The sequence below is a fragment of the Pinus tabuliformis genome, chromosome X (genome assembly GCF_031772625.1).
Source record: "Pinus tabuliformis cultivar Carrire ecotype Pingquan chromosome X, CPIR1, whole genome shotgun sequence".
Classification (NCBI taxonomy): domain Eukaryota; kingdom Viridiplantae; phylum Streptophyta; class Pinopsida; order Pinales; family Pinaceae; genus Pinus; species Pinus tabuliformis.
Genome location: NC_142308.1, coordinates 1,020,576,314 through 1,020,592,754, shown reverse-complemented (window position 1 = coordinate 1,020,592,754; position 16,441 = coordinate 1,020,576,314). Strand labels below are relative to the sequence as shown.

The 16,441-nt window shown below is 38.3% G+C and overlaps 1 protein-coding gene across 2 annotated transcripts in view; it reads left to right on the top strand.

The window, feature by feature from the left end:
- The window catches only part of LOC149143208 (paramyosin-like protein), a 477,149-nt gene extending 461,317 nt beyond the window's left edge, over window positions 1-15,832 (top strand). For both annotated transcript variants that reach the window (XM_089448231.1, XM_089448230.1), the window contains 2 exons: window positions 15,184-15,306; window positions 15,421-15,832. In XM_089448231.1, the coding sequence (XP_089304357.1) occupies window positions 15,184-15,306; window positions 15,421-15,492 (195 nt within the window). In that variant the 3' untranslated portion in view covers window positions 15,493-15,832. The remainder of the gene's footprint in view (window positions 1-15,183; window positions 15,307-15,420) is intronic.
- Window positions 15,833-16,441: the final 609 nt, after the last annotated feature.

Here is a 16,441-nt window from a genome sequence, read left to right as displayed (position 1 = left end):
CGAGTAATTATAAAGAAAAAATCAATCGAAGGCAAAAGGCATATGAAGAAGGGTAGAAAAACAAAGGTCGGGGTAACTCATGTGTGACAACCCATCTCAAATCACGAACAACATAGCAATATTAGCATGCATGTGAGGCATACATATGATAGCTACATATGCATGCATCATATACATTGCACTAATATATATATATATATATATATATCGACTATTCATGGAGAATGTCTAAATACAAGATAAATGAATTAATTATCAAAAATGTTAATTAAATACCTAATTCTCATAAATAAAAGAAATATACACTTAGTAAGAAATATAGTTGAGTTTATTCATATGTTTACATATAACCCAAAATGTATATTAATAAAACTAAACCCATAAACCTTATGATTAAACTTGATATGTTATAAACATAAAATAATATGTAATATTTAAAATCATCATGGTCTTATACTATTTAATAAATTAAAGTACCAACTGTCATAATTAAAAGTGACACCATTCGATGTTGTGAGGATCTGATTCAATTAAAGGCAAGAAGCATGACAAAGCAACCACCGCCTAACAAAAAATAATATCCTTTCATAAAGGCGGTGAACGGATACGTAGAGGTGAAGGGACCTCTACTATTTAAAGGGAGGAAGGAGGATTTCAAAGGGGGGGAGATATACAGGGGAAGGGAAAAAATAAATCTGTTGGAGGGATGAGCCAGAGGCTGGATTTTGGAACTGAAAATTGGAAAGTCTTCAACTGTTCTTGGAGTTTTGGGCACGGGGGCCAGTGGACTTCCATTTCGAAGTTCTCTGGATCTGGGAACCGCAAAGGTTGATCCCAGATAGGCAGGGAGGAAGAGTTGGTTTGGTAATGGAATCAGAAAACTTGGAGCAATGTGATGAACATCAGACGGGAGAATCAGGTATGCAAAGAATCAGGTACGCAGATGCATTTAATTTATTAATTTGTAGAATTTATTTGATAGAATTTTGCAAAAGAAATCTGTCAATCTGATAAAATTTAATATCAGTCTTTACATTTGATTGAGATGGAATATCAGTCTTTGCATCATGTACCATGATTGTTCCCTCCTACACTCATATACCCAAGTGTAGGCTTCCCCTATTACAACTACCCTTATATTGTGACATGAGGCTTGGAGCCTTCTTCTGATCTCCACTCCATTCCATCATTATATCATATGCCACCTACCACTTGATGGATGTACCATGGACATGTCACCCCATTGGAAGACTGAAACCACCTAATAGAGTCCTTGGTTAACTCTTTTATTGAGTTTGGAGACACCTACACATGCTAAAGCCCACTATGGAAGGGCATGCCATGATTTGTATGCTCTTTTACCCGATTACTCTAATGATTTGTTGTACTGGAAGGTGAAGGGATGCATTGGATCTTATACAAGATTGCATGTGGGTCTCCACTTAGGATTTGGTCTCCCTATACGGGGTCCAAGCCCTCCAGAGAGTCACATTGGAACTTGTAGGGTGAGCGTTGAGAACCATGGGCCTACACCATAGCAGAGAACAGATTGTCACTTCATGGATCCCTCAGCACCATTCATTGATTTCTCACGTTCCACCTTTCTGGATTAGGATGATGAACTTTGACCACCATGCCCAGTCGGCTGCACACTTGCACCACACACTTCGCAAACGTTCCAGGGCTCAGATGAAGATGTGTCTCACCATGAGATACAAAGGAAGGGCTTATGTCATCATTCTAGCCCTTATAGATGGTATACATGCGTTATCAATCTACTTGGAGACCCATAAGGATGTCACTGTGCCCCCACACCGACTTGGGGACAGTGGACACGACATCTGATTTGCTTGGATATCAAGGGGCCACCCCCTTGATCACTATGTTTGGAGCCTATTCTTTCACCTTGGCATACTTTGGACCCCACTAGGCCTCTTCAATGGTCCAACGACTTATTGTATCTACTATTTTTCCCTCTTGAGAGGCTTATCTTTGTATTACAAAGCTATCTTGGTGGACTCGTCACCAAATCATGTCATTATTGTACATTATTTTATTATTTGGGGCTTAATTAGGTCTAGTTAGACAATAGATGAGAGGCTTATTTATTTGTCTCATCATCATTTGGATTTGACTATATCTTGAGAATTTCGACTAGCCTTTTGATGGAGAATTTGGTGTCTTAAATGCATTTTGATGTTTGGAAGAGCGTAATATTGTCTTGGGGCTTCGGTTTTTCTACATCTTGATGATTGGAATAATTTCGCTATACTTGTGAGTACACTTTTTCATGTTTATTCTTGCTATTTGTCTCATGAAATAATCTATGAAATATTTTCGTTCATGAAGCTGGTGAAGGTGAAATAATCTGATTAGAATGATTGACTTCCATGGCCTTTATTGTTTGTGCATTATTTACCTCCATGGTCTTAATGAGTTGAACTTGATTGAGTTGCATATCCTTAATCATTTGAGTCAACCCCTTGATGAGATCCTTATCATTCGCATTTGCTTTCACTTTGATCTTTCTTTCATCTCCATATTTTTCTTCAAAGGCGTCATTGATTGATTCTAGAGAATCAAAACTGTTAGTAGGTAATTCTATGAACCAATCCATTGCATTTCTATCTAATGAAAAGATGAAAAGTCTTATTTTAACATCGTCATGGTTAATATCATGGCACCATTTGTTCACACAAAGGTGGAAATTCCTAAGGTGAGCTTCAATACTAATGGCATTGTTACCTAGAAAACTAGGCAACTCTTCAATAGCCTCAATGGCTTCATCCGGAATGAAATTCGAATAGCCTGAAATGTTAGTAAAATCACAAGGGGCGAACAAATCATTCATGATGTCATGCTCACTTGACCCTGAAAGAGCAAATGGATACCAGAGAGAGGCTCTTGTCCAAGATTAGCAAGAAATCTACAAGAAGCAAGCTTCAAGCATAAATCCTTGCAGAACATGAAATAAGTGGAGTCACCACTTGAACAAGAATCTAACTCTAAAATCCAACATGCAAAAACCAAAAGTTACTCGTATTTCTCAAGTACAAGAAGACTTGTCCCTAACAACGGCACGAAAAATGTTAACCTTGCCGCCTACACCTACCTACAAGTCAGTGAGAAAAGCCTTCAACCCCAGAAGATGTGGTTGGTGGCAGGGAACTAAGAAAAGGGGTTGTCACACTAAATCCTCTCTCTCCGTTTAAGCTATCTCTTAGGTTAGCTGTGGGGGGTGGTCCCTAATATGGAAAACTAAGATAAAAGAAATGTGATAGTAAGGTTGTGTTAATTCTCAATTATAGCATATATGTTAGTGAATGAAGTGTGAAAGTTTAAACCATGCAAATGTCAATCCACCCAAGAGAAGCCTCCCTCTAAATGGGGAGATAGGATACAATGGGAGAAATCCCAAGCTCCCACAAGCAAATTATATCTTTTATTAATATTACAATGAGAAGAGGGCCCTTCAAAGTCCTCAATTAAACTTCAAGGAGAGTCTTCACAATAATTGCCCGAAACTTGGACACTAGACCTCCTTTATTGAGAATGTAATGACAAGATTTCACAAAACTTATGAAAGGTAAACAAGGTGAAAGTTTCCTCCAAATGCCCATGGCTTAGAGAGGAAGATGTGCAACCCTCTAGTGAACTCGACTTTGGCCAAAATAAGTCTCAAAAGAGCTCATGGCATCCTTAGAAATCGAACCCCCAACACTTGCCAAAGGTCCTACAAATACTTGTTAGATGTTGCAGGAGGTTGCTCTTCAAAATCTGCCACACAAGAGTTAGCAAACAATCCAAACAATGGCTGCAAAATAAGTTAAATATTAATGGAAAAATCAGCAAGATAAAATGTATATGTACAATTATAATTCACAAAAGGCTAAGCTAAAGAGTGAGAGTAAACTTTCATCTTTGCTTAGCCCTCTTCAAGCTCTTAGATAGAAAATGAAAGAAATGAAATACAATGTTTTTTAAAAGAGATTTAAATTTAGAAGTACTCGGCTTGTGTACAAGCTATGTTCCAAAAATCCCTGCAAAACCACTTTGTAAGATAAGACTATGAAGGCTCAAACAACAAATGAGAGCTCCTTTAAGAATGTTTCAAGAGTGGGTTGGTCTCTCCAAATACTTCCCCTCATGCTTGATTATGTGATCCCAACAAGATGTTATCTCTACAAAACTTCAATCAAGAATTAATTCCATATAGATTTAGCAATAAATAATGAGAAGAAACTCTAGAGATTTATTTAAAACCAACTAGAGCATCAAATGTCAATGCAAGATAGCTCTACATTAACAAATCTACAAGAGCATATGGAAACAAATTAGATAAAAGTATGAGTAAAAAGAATTATACCAATGATTAGCAGTTCATCACACTCCCAAAGGAGGAACACCTCATGAATGAAACCCCAAAGTCTTTATTGATATTTTTGAAAGTGTACAAGGCACCAGCGCTTCCGCAAGCACAATAACTAGTAACAATATGATACAAATGAGAGTTGAAGGCTCTATTAGATAGAACTATGGGAATCAATCCCAATGTAGAAGTGATTAAACAAGTGGCTTGAGGTGACAATCCCAAAGAGAAATTTGAATTTGTTGAAAGGAGCTCCAACGCCAAGTGTAAAAATCAAATTATGTCAAGTGGACATCATTTTCTTCTTCCCTTATATGCCAAATTCGAATTTTATGATTGAATGACAAGTGTATATGGGTGGTAACCCATGTGGGGACAACTTCCTACAAAAATCTCCACCAAATATTCTCCCAAATCCTCCTAAATGTGCATTAACTTCACAAATTCGAAATTCCAAGTAAACAACTTTCTCATTTAATGCTAGAAATTCGATTTTATTTGAGCACATGTCCTTTCTTTGATTTTAGGAGTCCACATCACCTTGGGAATTCTCTTTAACTCCCCCATAATTTTCCACCTCATTTCCCCAACATTTAGCATGTGTGGATATTCATTTTTCTCCATTTATTTAATTTTTGGCTTAATTAATTGCCATATTTCCCACTAAACTTGGGAAAAGTGGATTTTGAGGATTCAAAACACATTTTAAACCCCTCAAAGTGTGTTATAGTAGAAATTTGAGGGTGAAAGGTGCAAATTTCATTACTCATACCCCATACAACTTCTTTAGACATCACTTATTACATTACAAATACAATTTTAGTAGCAATTTCCATAGTGCAGAAAATCAAAAAAATTTAAAAATGACCACCTAGACCTAACCAAATTTCACAAAAAATTTTGTGTGATCTAGTATGGTAATATACATTGACTTTAGACACTAAGATGTGTTAGGGGCTCAACCTTCAAACCGTCACGCCAGCTTTGGGGTAAAAAGTGAGAGAAAAAACTCAAAAAATTATCTGCCTCTGAAAAAGAAGGGATAATTAACCAAATAAAAAAAAAAACACTCCAAGGTGTACTCGTTTGCTAATCGAATTCCAACATCTTAGGCCTGTTATAGACTCAAAACTCATTATTACTAGTATCATTTATTACAATTCCCCGCAAGGTGTGGAATCTGGGTACAAGAAAGATGATGAGAAAATAGAAGTAGAGTTAAAAAACTTTGTTGATTGATGATATCTAATGGTACACAGGTCCTTTGGATCATCGTTGGGCATGGAGTCTTCATATAATCATCAAGTGCCACTCCAGTGGTCAACACAGCCATTGAAAACAGTTACTTTAACCTTTATTTTCTTTACCTATTTAGTAACCTTTGATATTTTATTGTCTGCCATCACTAATAGGTTATGTTTATGGTTGCTATCATAAATTTTGCATATTGTATAGTGCCTTTATCTCAAGCCTTATTTTTAACAACAATCATTTAATTAATGGTAGTATGTTTTTTGAATCTATTTGAGCATCTCTTTCTCCAGGACTTATCTTAATTCTCTAGACTTAGCCATAAGTTCTTTGAACTCGCTACCTCATTCTAACTGTTAGTTTTTGGTAGCAGCGGACAAGTGTTTTAGTCTCTATCGTGTTTATGAGGCTAAGGAAACACATGGGGATAATTATCTCCAAGACCCAAAAAAAGTTTTGAAGGAAAATGCCTTAATTAGATTAATTAGCCAATTAATAAATATTTTCCTAAGTCTAACTTAGGAAAACTGGTTAATTAAATCAAATTAATTGAGGTAAATCAATTTTGCTTTAGAGACTTCCAGAAAAGTCACTTGATGTGGCAAAGATAATCTTAGACATCGATTGTGATTAGATCATGGTCATTAATTCATCAATGAGAGATTATAAGAGAAAATCAATGGGTCGGTTGGAAACACATCAACGAGTTTGAATTACCTACATGCAATGATTAGCAAGGGTGCAAAGGGAGACACTAGCAGCAGGGTTTCAAAAGAGAGATTGGGAAGAGAATTTCCGGAGAAATTCTTGACAGATATTTCAGCATTCCAGGAGAGGAAGGGAGGTCGAATTATTCTGCAGTGAGGTCATACCAAGCCTAGCCACTCCAAAACAGGGATGTGTGTAGGCGGCACTTTACCTTGACTAGGTCGCAGTTATTTGGAGGCTATTTGTGTCGGTTGATAAGGATTGTTGTAGCGTGCACATGCCCTAACCCGGAATAGCAGTATTGCAGCAGTGATTGTGTAGTGTGTTGGGTCAAATTTTTTATGCAATCAACCCTCATCCTATACAGACTTGGAGCAACATAGCAAGATGTATAGTGCACATAGGAGCAGCAATGAGTACATGTTGTACAGTACAACATAGTGCACATAGGAGCCAGCAATGCATAGCATGATGTACAGTGCAGCATATGATGGTGCAGCATGGTGTAGATCAATGTTGTTGGACATTAGAGCAGCAATGGGACAACATGGTAATGATGGGCATATAGCAGCAGCGAGAATGCATACAGCAGCAGGATGATGAGGTATTGCAACATGCATTTGGGTGTAGCATAGTGCAATGAAGAGCTCAACATAGTGCAGCAGTACAGTGATGGGTACAGTCATGATTGGTGAAGCATGATGAGATGTAGCATAGTGATGATGGGTGTAGCATGGTGCAGCATGATGATGAGGTGCAGGACAATGATAGGTGCAACATGGTGATGGAGTCACCTTGGAGAATCAGTTGAAGCAACATGTCTTCAACTGAGTTCAACTACCTCATGCATCATCTGCTTAGAGATGATCTATGCTCTTATTTAGATAAGTCAAAGTATTGACTTCTGTTGTATATGTACTATCTCTCTCTCTCTCTCTGCTAAACTATTGAAGAACATATAAGAAGAATTGATCAAGGGTTTCCCGACATTGGGGTTTGTCCCTGGCTAGCGCCACATCTTGTGTCCTCTTGTCTTGGCTTGTCTTCTACGATTTATGTTTATGTTCTATCTGCAACTTACTATTATGCTAATGTGTTTGCTAATCTGGAAAAGATATTGAGCTAATTGTGAAAATTGAAATAAATTTCTCTAAGCATAGAACATACCTAAAATTAACAATTGTGCAATCCAAGCTAGGAGGGCTGAATTTTCGAGGAAAGTCTCTCTCCGAGTGAGTCGACAGAGAGGACTCCCAGCTCGAATTTTTGTCAAGGCAGAGGGAACAGCGCTGAAGACTTAGCGTAAGGAGAAGCTAGTGAGACAGTGTTTTCTGTAGGCCGTTTCGCTGGCCAGAAAGACGTTAGAAGAGAAGAGAAGCACAGTGAGGGAACTTTTCCTCAGTAGACTTCCCCCCGAGAAGTCTGTTTTCTTATTGGTTGATCAGCAGCAGTAAGAACCAAAGAGGATATTTTTTGACATTTATGGCAGAGATGGCAACCAGTGGCTTGAGGGATCAGGATAGGTTGGATGAAGCATCCAATTATGTCATTTGGAAGGCTAGAATGTCATTCCTTCTATATGAGCATGCCCTCAAGACATATGTTGACAGTGTGGTGGCTATGCCTACAGATGCAGATCCGTTGAAGAAGTATCGAGCTGAAATGGAAAAGGCAAAAAGAATGATCCTCGATGGAGTGAAGGATCATGTTGTTTGTCACATCACTAGCAGAGGGACTGCTAAGGAGATGTGGGATGCATTGTCTACGCTATATCAGGGATCTTCCGAGCAACAGAAGATGTACTTAGAGTAGAAGTTGAGATCTACTCAGATGCAGAAGGGGGAGCATGTGGATCCATTCCTCACAAAGCTTCAGGAGACCTGTGATGAGTTATCTGATGTGGGGTCTACACCTCAAGACTCAGAGTTGGTTAAACTAGCCCTCAATTATGTCTCAGATGAGTGGCAAGTCTTTGTCCAGAGTATCCTAGACAGGGCCACTTTGCCAAATTGAGATGAGATGTGGGCAGCTATCAAGCAAGAGGAGTTGAGGAGAGACTTAGTGAAGTGTAAGCTTGACGAAAGCAACAGCAGTGGGTCGAAGCCCAAGGAGGTGGAGGATAATGCAACCCTTGCATCAAAGGGACAGTAGGAGCAGCAGAGACATAAGAAGGATGTCTCGAAGATAAAGTGCTTCAGGTGTGGTGAGATGGGTCACTATGCTACACAATGTCCTCTCAAGAAGAAGGACAAAGATGAGAAGCACGATCCGAAGGTTGCGCCCGCGAAGATCGAGGAGGAATTCGCCATGACAATCGAGATACCTCTAGGAGGGAGGTGGTCTGATTTGGAGTTGTAGTTTGAAAGAGCTACAGATGGGCAGGATCCTTAAGAAGCCCACCTCTAGGATCATTTCCTTGCTACGGGAGCCCGGATCAGAAGTAGCAGGATGGACTAGTGTCGGATGGTGCCGAGGAGTGTCAGAGAGACAATTGCAGTGGCTAGGAGCACCAGAAACTGAACAATGTAGAGCAGAGTTGGCAGCAATGAAGATGGCACGGTGCAGTAGTCAGCAACAACGCAATAGATTCAGAGGGTCAGCGCAGAGACTAGCAGCAGTCAGGTTCCAACATTCACATGGTATGATATTGAACACAGTTAGTTCAGTAATTTGGGATGTTTTTCCATTGTTGATGGAGTAGCAGCAACAGTTTGTAATGCAGTGGTAGTTGGCAGTGGCAATGCTAGCAGCAGCACAGATGCAGCACTTGAGAGGGAGTTGTAGTATGGATGCAGTGTTGACAGTGGCAGTGTCAGCAACAGTACAGTTGCAGAAACAACGCAGTAGTTGGTGGATATCATGTTAGACATCAACAACGCAGAGGACGATGCTTTAGAGTCGGAGCAGTATGCAGTGGTGTATATTGCTAGAGCACATTCCTCGCTAAGAGGGAGTGTTGATTTGGGGTAGCATCGGATATGCTCTAGGCCTAAAATTTTGCAAGGAGGCTTGGGCACATGTATTCCAAAGAACTTAGAAAGTGTTTTGGGAAATTCCACCCAAAGACAATTTTATTAAACTAAATAATATTTTTTTAATAGGACCCTAAGTCTAAACTTAAGAAAATTAAAAATATTAATGGATATTAATCTAATTGTGGGTGTAACTTCTAGAAGAAGATGAAAATCAATTCAAAATGATTTGAGCATTTGATTAAGAGTTAATATAGGTCGTTGGTTGTCTAATAGAAAGATATTGAGGGTCATTTGGAAAACACACCAAGAGATCAAGAGATCGAATTTCTGAAGTGAGAAGTTCTCAGGAGGAAATTTTGATCGAAGAGATTTCTTGCAAAGGGGTAGTGAGTGTCTAGAAGAATGAAGTTTTCTTGGGTTGGAGAGTACAAGGTAGAGAGAGGGCAAAACGGCGTCCAGAGAGAGGCAGACGTTGGCCCACGCAGAGTTGACGCAGTGGCAGTGCAAGCCTTAGATGGAGATCGAATTCCTGTTGAGGAAATCGAGTTTCAGTAGTCAAGAGCCAGTGTGTGAGACTGGGAAGCAGAGATTCAGATTTTCCAGCCAGCAGAGGGTCCAGAGAAGGAGCAGCGTGATACCCAGCAAGGGTGACGTAGGAACTGTGTAGGAGTGATGCAGTTCTATGCAGAGACTCCAATTCAGCGTGATCAGACTCAGATTCTCCAATTGACAGGGTGAGATCATTTCACCATTCATTTTGTCCAGTGTATCTCTGTATTGGATTACTAGTTGAGCATCCAAGAATTGTACTCATATTTTCTCCTGCATAATAATAAAGCCCTCAGATCTGCTGCACTAGTTTTCCCACATTGGGTTTTTCCGAGGACATTTGTCCAAAAATAACGGTGTCAATTGTGTTGTATTTTTCTTTCTTGCTCAGTGTCATGCTTCCGCATATAACTTAATTAAGTGAAGGCTACAGTGTATGTATTACGATATTTGTCGTAGGAAACTGCAAGTAATTTGTTTAAAGGAATTTAACAAATAGGAGTAATATCATCAGTTGCTGCAGGAGGGATTCCGGTTGAAAAATTTTCACACTCTGCCCCTCTTGCGAGAAAATGTAACAACTTTCCCTCTAGATGAAGAAAGCGTTGGGGTTGGCACTGGCAGTGGACTCTGCTATGCTCTAGAAGTTGAAGAACTAAGAGCTATAGGAGGTAGACCACGTCCTCTACTGGTGAACATGGTAGGTGGTGTCACCTCCTCCTCCTCCTCCTCCTCTACAACTACTACCCCTTCCACCACCTCCTCCTTCCAATCAAGGGCCAACTCCATGATAGGCCTCTCGGCCTCGACCCTCCATGCAGCAACAATGTCAATCCTATCCAATGAGATGGCCTCCACATCAAGTGTCTTTTCAAGTTGCCTCACCCACAATCGAAGATTTTAGTAGACGTAGACCATGTCATTAAGTTGTTGGGACTCCAACCTGTACAAGGGTTATAAATTAATAAATTAATAATTATAAAAAATTCTTATTTAAGGAATTCAAAAAACTAATTGGAATATTTTTAACCTATTACGCTTCTTGGTGTGTATATTTTCAAATACACTCCAGTTGCGCTCGCATCCAAAGGAACTATATGTTTGGTTGGGCACTTGAATGGCAAGCCTTTGGAGATTGGGTACTCGACCACCATAACTTCTCCACCATGCATCTACAACAAATAAGATAAACAAATAAAAAAGTTGAAATTTGAAAGTTGAAGCAAAGTATGAAGAGACAATGAAATTTGAGACAAACTAAAGCTTACTTGGCATTTTAGTCTTCCTATCCACAATAGCCATGTCAAAGCTAAATGTGCCACCTGCCATCCTGTATATCTCCATTTCTTTGGAGATTTATGTATGTTCTGTTGGAGATGGCACTATCTTCTGAACACAAGTGAAGAATCCATCCATGACTTCAGCATCAAATAAGAAAATGCAGGGTTCAAGTAGATCACTGCAACATGAATGGGATGATGGAGTGTATTGTTCCATCATTCATCAGTTGTTTCTCAAACCCCTCATCCCCCTTATCATCATAATAGTTGTGAATGGATTCTTTGGCCATATCCATGGCCTCATACAAGTAGTCCATTGCAGACTTGTCTCCATCAACTAATCAAAGAACCTTTACCAAAGGTTCAGTAATGCTACACACCTCTTGCATTCCCGCCCATAAGCGTTCCTGGTATGAAACGACTTTGGATATGGCCTCCCCCTTTGCTTTGCGGCTATATGGCAAAGCACGCCACTCCTCTGAAACAAACATTTTCTTCACATCCCACATAGAATTCAAGAGGGATTGAAGAGATATGAAGCTAGTGGAAAACCATGTAATGGCAAGGCGCACCAACTCTTTGTTGGTGAATGTTCTCATCAAATGAAGCAAAAATGTATGGTTATATATAAATTTTGTAATGTTTTTTGATGATTCAACAATATCCTTGACAAAAGGAATTTTTCCTATGTCCTCCAACATCAAATCAATGTAGTGTGCAACACAAGGTGTCCAAAATAAGCTAGGATGCCTCTCCATAAGCATCCTGTCAATAGCAACATAATTTGCAGACTTGCCTATTTATGACTTGGACAGCATGTTGTGGATCCACCCCCTGAATGAACACGTCCAAAAAATCACATAATAACCAGGCATCTTTGATATGTGTAGATACATCAACAGATTTCATAAACATTGTACCCTTGAGACAATTAACCAAGAAGTTAATAAGGGCTCTACCCTTTTGATTGGTCCAACCATCTGACATCACAGTGCATCTTGGTTGTGCGCATGAGCCCCTAAACTCCTCCAATCTCTTAGTATATTCAACATTTTCATTCTGAAGAATGCGCCCTCTAAAGTCATCATATGAAGGGGCTTTGTACCCCATTCCAACAATAGCAATAACATCAATCGTAAGCTGGAAAAATATATTGTTCTTGGAAATGCTCAAAAAAATATCACTCCAAAAAAGACACTTGCTCAACAACTTGTCAGCTTCTTCCTTCTCCCTTTTTTTAAGAGCTGGCGTGATGGATGGTTGTGCACCAGGTGTGATTCTAGGGACAAAAAATGATGAGGTAGCTATGGGGTTGAGTGTAGATGTTGATGCTAAAGAAGAACCAGTACCACTCTTTATTTCTTCCAATGATTTGATGGCTCTGCAAATAATTTCTAGATTTGTATTTGTGCAAGGCCCTACCTCATGTCCAGGAATTTGTGCAAGGTGGAACTTCAATCTGTATACCCCCTTGTCATATGATGTCCACATAACTTGCAACTCAGATTTAATTGGTCCAACCCTCCATCAAGTTTACCAATTTCCCACAAAGGGTCCAATTTTCTTGGCATGTTTGTAACTTTGTTGAATCTTGAGTTTTAATGTAAGATTGAAGTTTGAACCTAGGGCACGAGAAGAATTGCAATTTAATGAAATTAAAATTTACATACAACATTTTGAATTTTTGACCAGAAAAAACCCTCAACTCAATGCAACAATGATGGCAAAAAAAACACATCCAAACCCAAGCAAAAACCATGGAAAAAAACTAGGACACAAGAAGAAATTAAACAAATAAAACTAACAATCAAGGTTTTGCATTTTTGACCAAGAAAACCTCTCCACTAAATGCAACAAAATTGACAAAAACAACACACTCAAATCCAAGTAAAAATCATGGAAAATATATGGGTGATAGAAACCCAAGCAAAAACAAAAAAAAAAACAAAAAAACAGGGCCAAATTTGATGCCCATACTTGAAAACCACGCTCTGCTGAAGAAACTTGGTCCAAACTTGAATTTTTTTTGCTTGGGATGCTAAATTCCTTCACTTTTCTCCTCTCTCGCCCTTGTAAACAAGTTCTCCTCCTTAGCTCTCACCTTTGCAATTTGTTTGCAAAATGAGTGGAAAAAAAAAAACAAAAATGAGTTTTAAAATCGCTTTGCTCCGCAGCCCAATGAATTTTTCCCTTTGGCTCGCAATTTTTTCGAAAAAAAATGTGATAAAATCGCAATTTTTTCAAATCGAAAAAATTTGTGATTTTAGCGGGCGATTAAATCAGCATCACAAAAAAATTCTCGATTTTATTGCGATGTTCTCAACACTGGTTTGAACATCTCCAATGCCCCAAGGAAAAATGTCATCCAAGCATCCAACTAAGGTTAAGCAATCACTAAGTAAGACATCTCCATTGTGCAAATCCATCATGGACCATACATACCTTTTATCTGTATGCCAATGGCCAGGCGACATGTATGATAGAGTAGTAAGGGCCCATGATTTAGACCATTCCACATCAAGACAACTTGTGGATTCATAACACAAAGGCATCACCTTTCCTCTTTAATAGACTAAATGATAAGCATTACTTGAAATAATTTAGATGATATCATTCGGGTGGGTTAAGATGCTACCAACATGTGTGAGGAGCTTCCACCCAGTCCTTCCACCCTTTGTCCATCCTCAACCCACAACTGGAAAATCTACCATTGATTTATGAGGTTTTTATAATTAAGATATATGACATTGGATAGCTTAAAATGGGCAATTGCGAGAAGATGAAAGAGAGGAAAGGATGTGGATAACCCATGAGAAGTTGTCTGCTATTGAGCCATACTCAAGACTTGTCACCATCTTACAACTAATGGCTTCCCAAGTTTTAATTGGAAGATGTGCCATGTGTTGTGAACAAGCCTTATTTTTTGTTTGCCAAATATTGTCAAGAATGAACTTACGAGAGACTTGGACCTACCGGCTAGCATATTAGGCTTTTCAGTTTTTTGATTCAATTCCTAAACACTATGAAATAAAGTCTCATTGTAGCCTGTCCTAAAAGGTCAAGGTCTTCTATCGCCCAATTTTCTAGGATTAATTGAAAATTGAAGTGCAAGATCAAGTTGGGATAAAGCTTGGGACACGTGGGATAATAAAGTTCAAGTTTGATAGATAAAATATGGAGAATGATAAATACTTGATGTATCATGTTGTAAAAGACATTGCTGGATTTAGTGGATTTGACATAACTAATAGAATATTGAGTTGGGTGGCAGATAGAACAAGAGATATTGAGGAAGGAAAGGTGTACCAAGAGAGTTAGATATAGATGTAGGAAAGATTGATGAGTGATTGAACGTGGGCCATAAGATTGAGTGCAAAACAAGGCGATGAGAAAGAGACTGAATACAGGAAGCTAAGGATAACTGGAAATATAAGAGGAGTACAAAGTACATTAAACAAAATTGTAACTAAGCAGTTTGCGTAAGAGAAAATGTTAATTTGGAGGTTGTTTTACGTAGAGGAAAACCAATCAGATGGAGTAATATGATAACATGCTTTTAACTAATCGAATTCCAAGTATTTTCCTTGAAAGAGGTTGTGCCTCTTCTAGTCTTAATGGGAAAAAAAATCGGTCAAGAGATCTTAGCACATCACATGGAAGGAAAAAACTAATGTGAAAATTGTTTAAGGTAGGTGCAACTTCGTATGTATGGTTTGAAAGTATGAATTTGTATCAAATGCTGCATGTTATTACTTGTTGAATGTTATGATCAATTTTTTCCTTGTTTGAGAACGAGTCAAACTTGAACCCCCTGCTTATGATATAAATGCTTCATAAAGGGTCTAACTAAATTTCTGAAAACCTCCAAAACCCTTCTGCAGTTTAGAAACTCAGCTCAACTTAGCAATTTTCCCTTTCATTTTGCAAGAGTATATTGTGGACAAATCTGATAGTGGTCAAATTTCTTTTGAGATCATGGATTTTGCATCCTCCTTATTTTATAGCTATATAAGACCAAGCTTAATGAGCTATATGGTTTGGAATTTTACAGAAGCTCGCAAAGATGCAAGTTCGAGATCAAGAAGAGCAAAGCATATACAATGCATTGAAGGAGAAACATGGGGCAGCGATAGCAGGGCAACGACATTATTATTCACTTGTTAAATCTTTTCAGGTGGATTTTGTTAGCCTTTTATTTTACAAATGAAAGCCTATTTCAAGATCCAAAAGAAGAATTATTTTGGAAATTGGATTACTTATCACCATGATATGTTTTGTTGGTTAATAGGATGAATGTGCTAGAAATGAGAGATTGCGAGCTGCGTTGAACGGTATGAATGCTAATGTGACGGAGTCATGATGTCTTGCTGGTTTTGTTTGGACATGGCATGCCATGATATAAAAGGTCATTTTGCTCATTATTGAGAGTAATACCAGTAGAAATATGTATATTAGTTTCTACCTTAAATATAATATTTACGCTACATATAGGGTTGAAACTCTGTAATTTGTTGAAATCGTATTGTATGTACTAATGTATTAACAATGTGCAATATTTCGCCAGTTATAAAGCGTGTTTTGCGGTGATATATCTCGGCAGACTTGGTTTCTCCAGTTTGTGGTTCAGTGTATGAGTCATTAAAAATAAATTCATTGCCTTGTCACTATGCTATATAAATATTTCACTTCGATTTGCATCATTTTGTTGTTTGTAAGAAGCAACTTTTTATATATGATATGTTAAAAGAAAAAAAATGTTCCGGTAGCCTTCGTGTTTTCAATGTTTGTAAATTATTCTTATTCAATTTTAAATGAAATATATTGGTTTTTATGTTTTTATATGATGTTGAAATTTGATTGTTACTTTTTTATTTAAGTCAATTGTTAAAAGAAAATTTACGATAATTAGAATTTTTTAATGTTTATACACAGTAATAACTTATCAATTTTATATTCATATAAATTTATGAAAGGTTGTAAAGTAATAAATTATCCATTTTACCTGAGATCCAGGTGCCCTCTCGAATCACAATGCCAATGACACCTCCCATGCCAACGCATTTTAGAGCATTAATGAACATGGTTGGGTGGTGATTCGCCTCAGTCGGACTCTCGGATCACATTGAATGCAAAGCTTAGGGTTGCGCATAGGTCCTTGGCATTCACATCTTGTTTAAGACATGGAATGAAGGGCTATATTTCTGAGGGATACATCAGTTTCAATTTCACCCCCACAGTTTGTCAATTTCATGGCTGATTTTTAAGTTTTCAGGTCGAGTTCGCCTCCATTGCTTGTCAATTTGATGGTT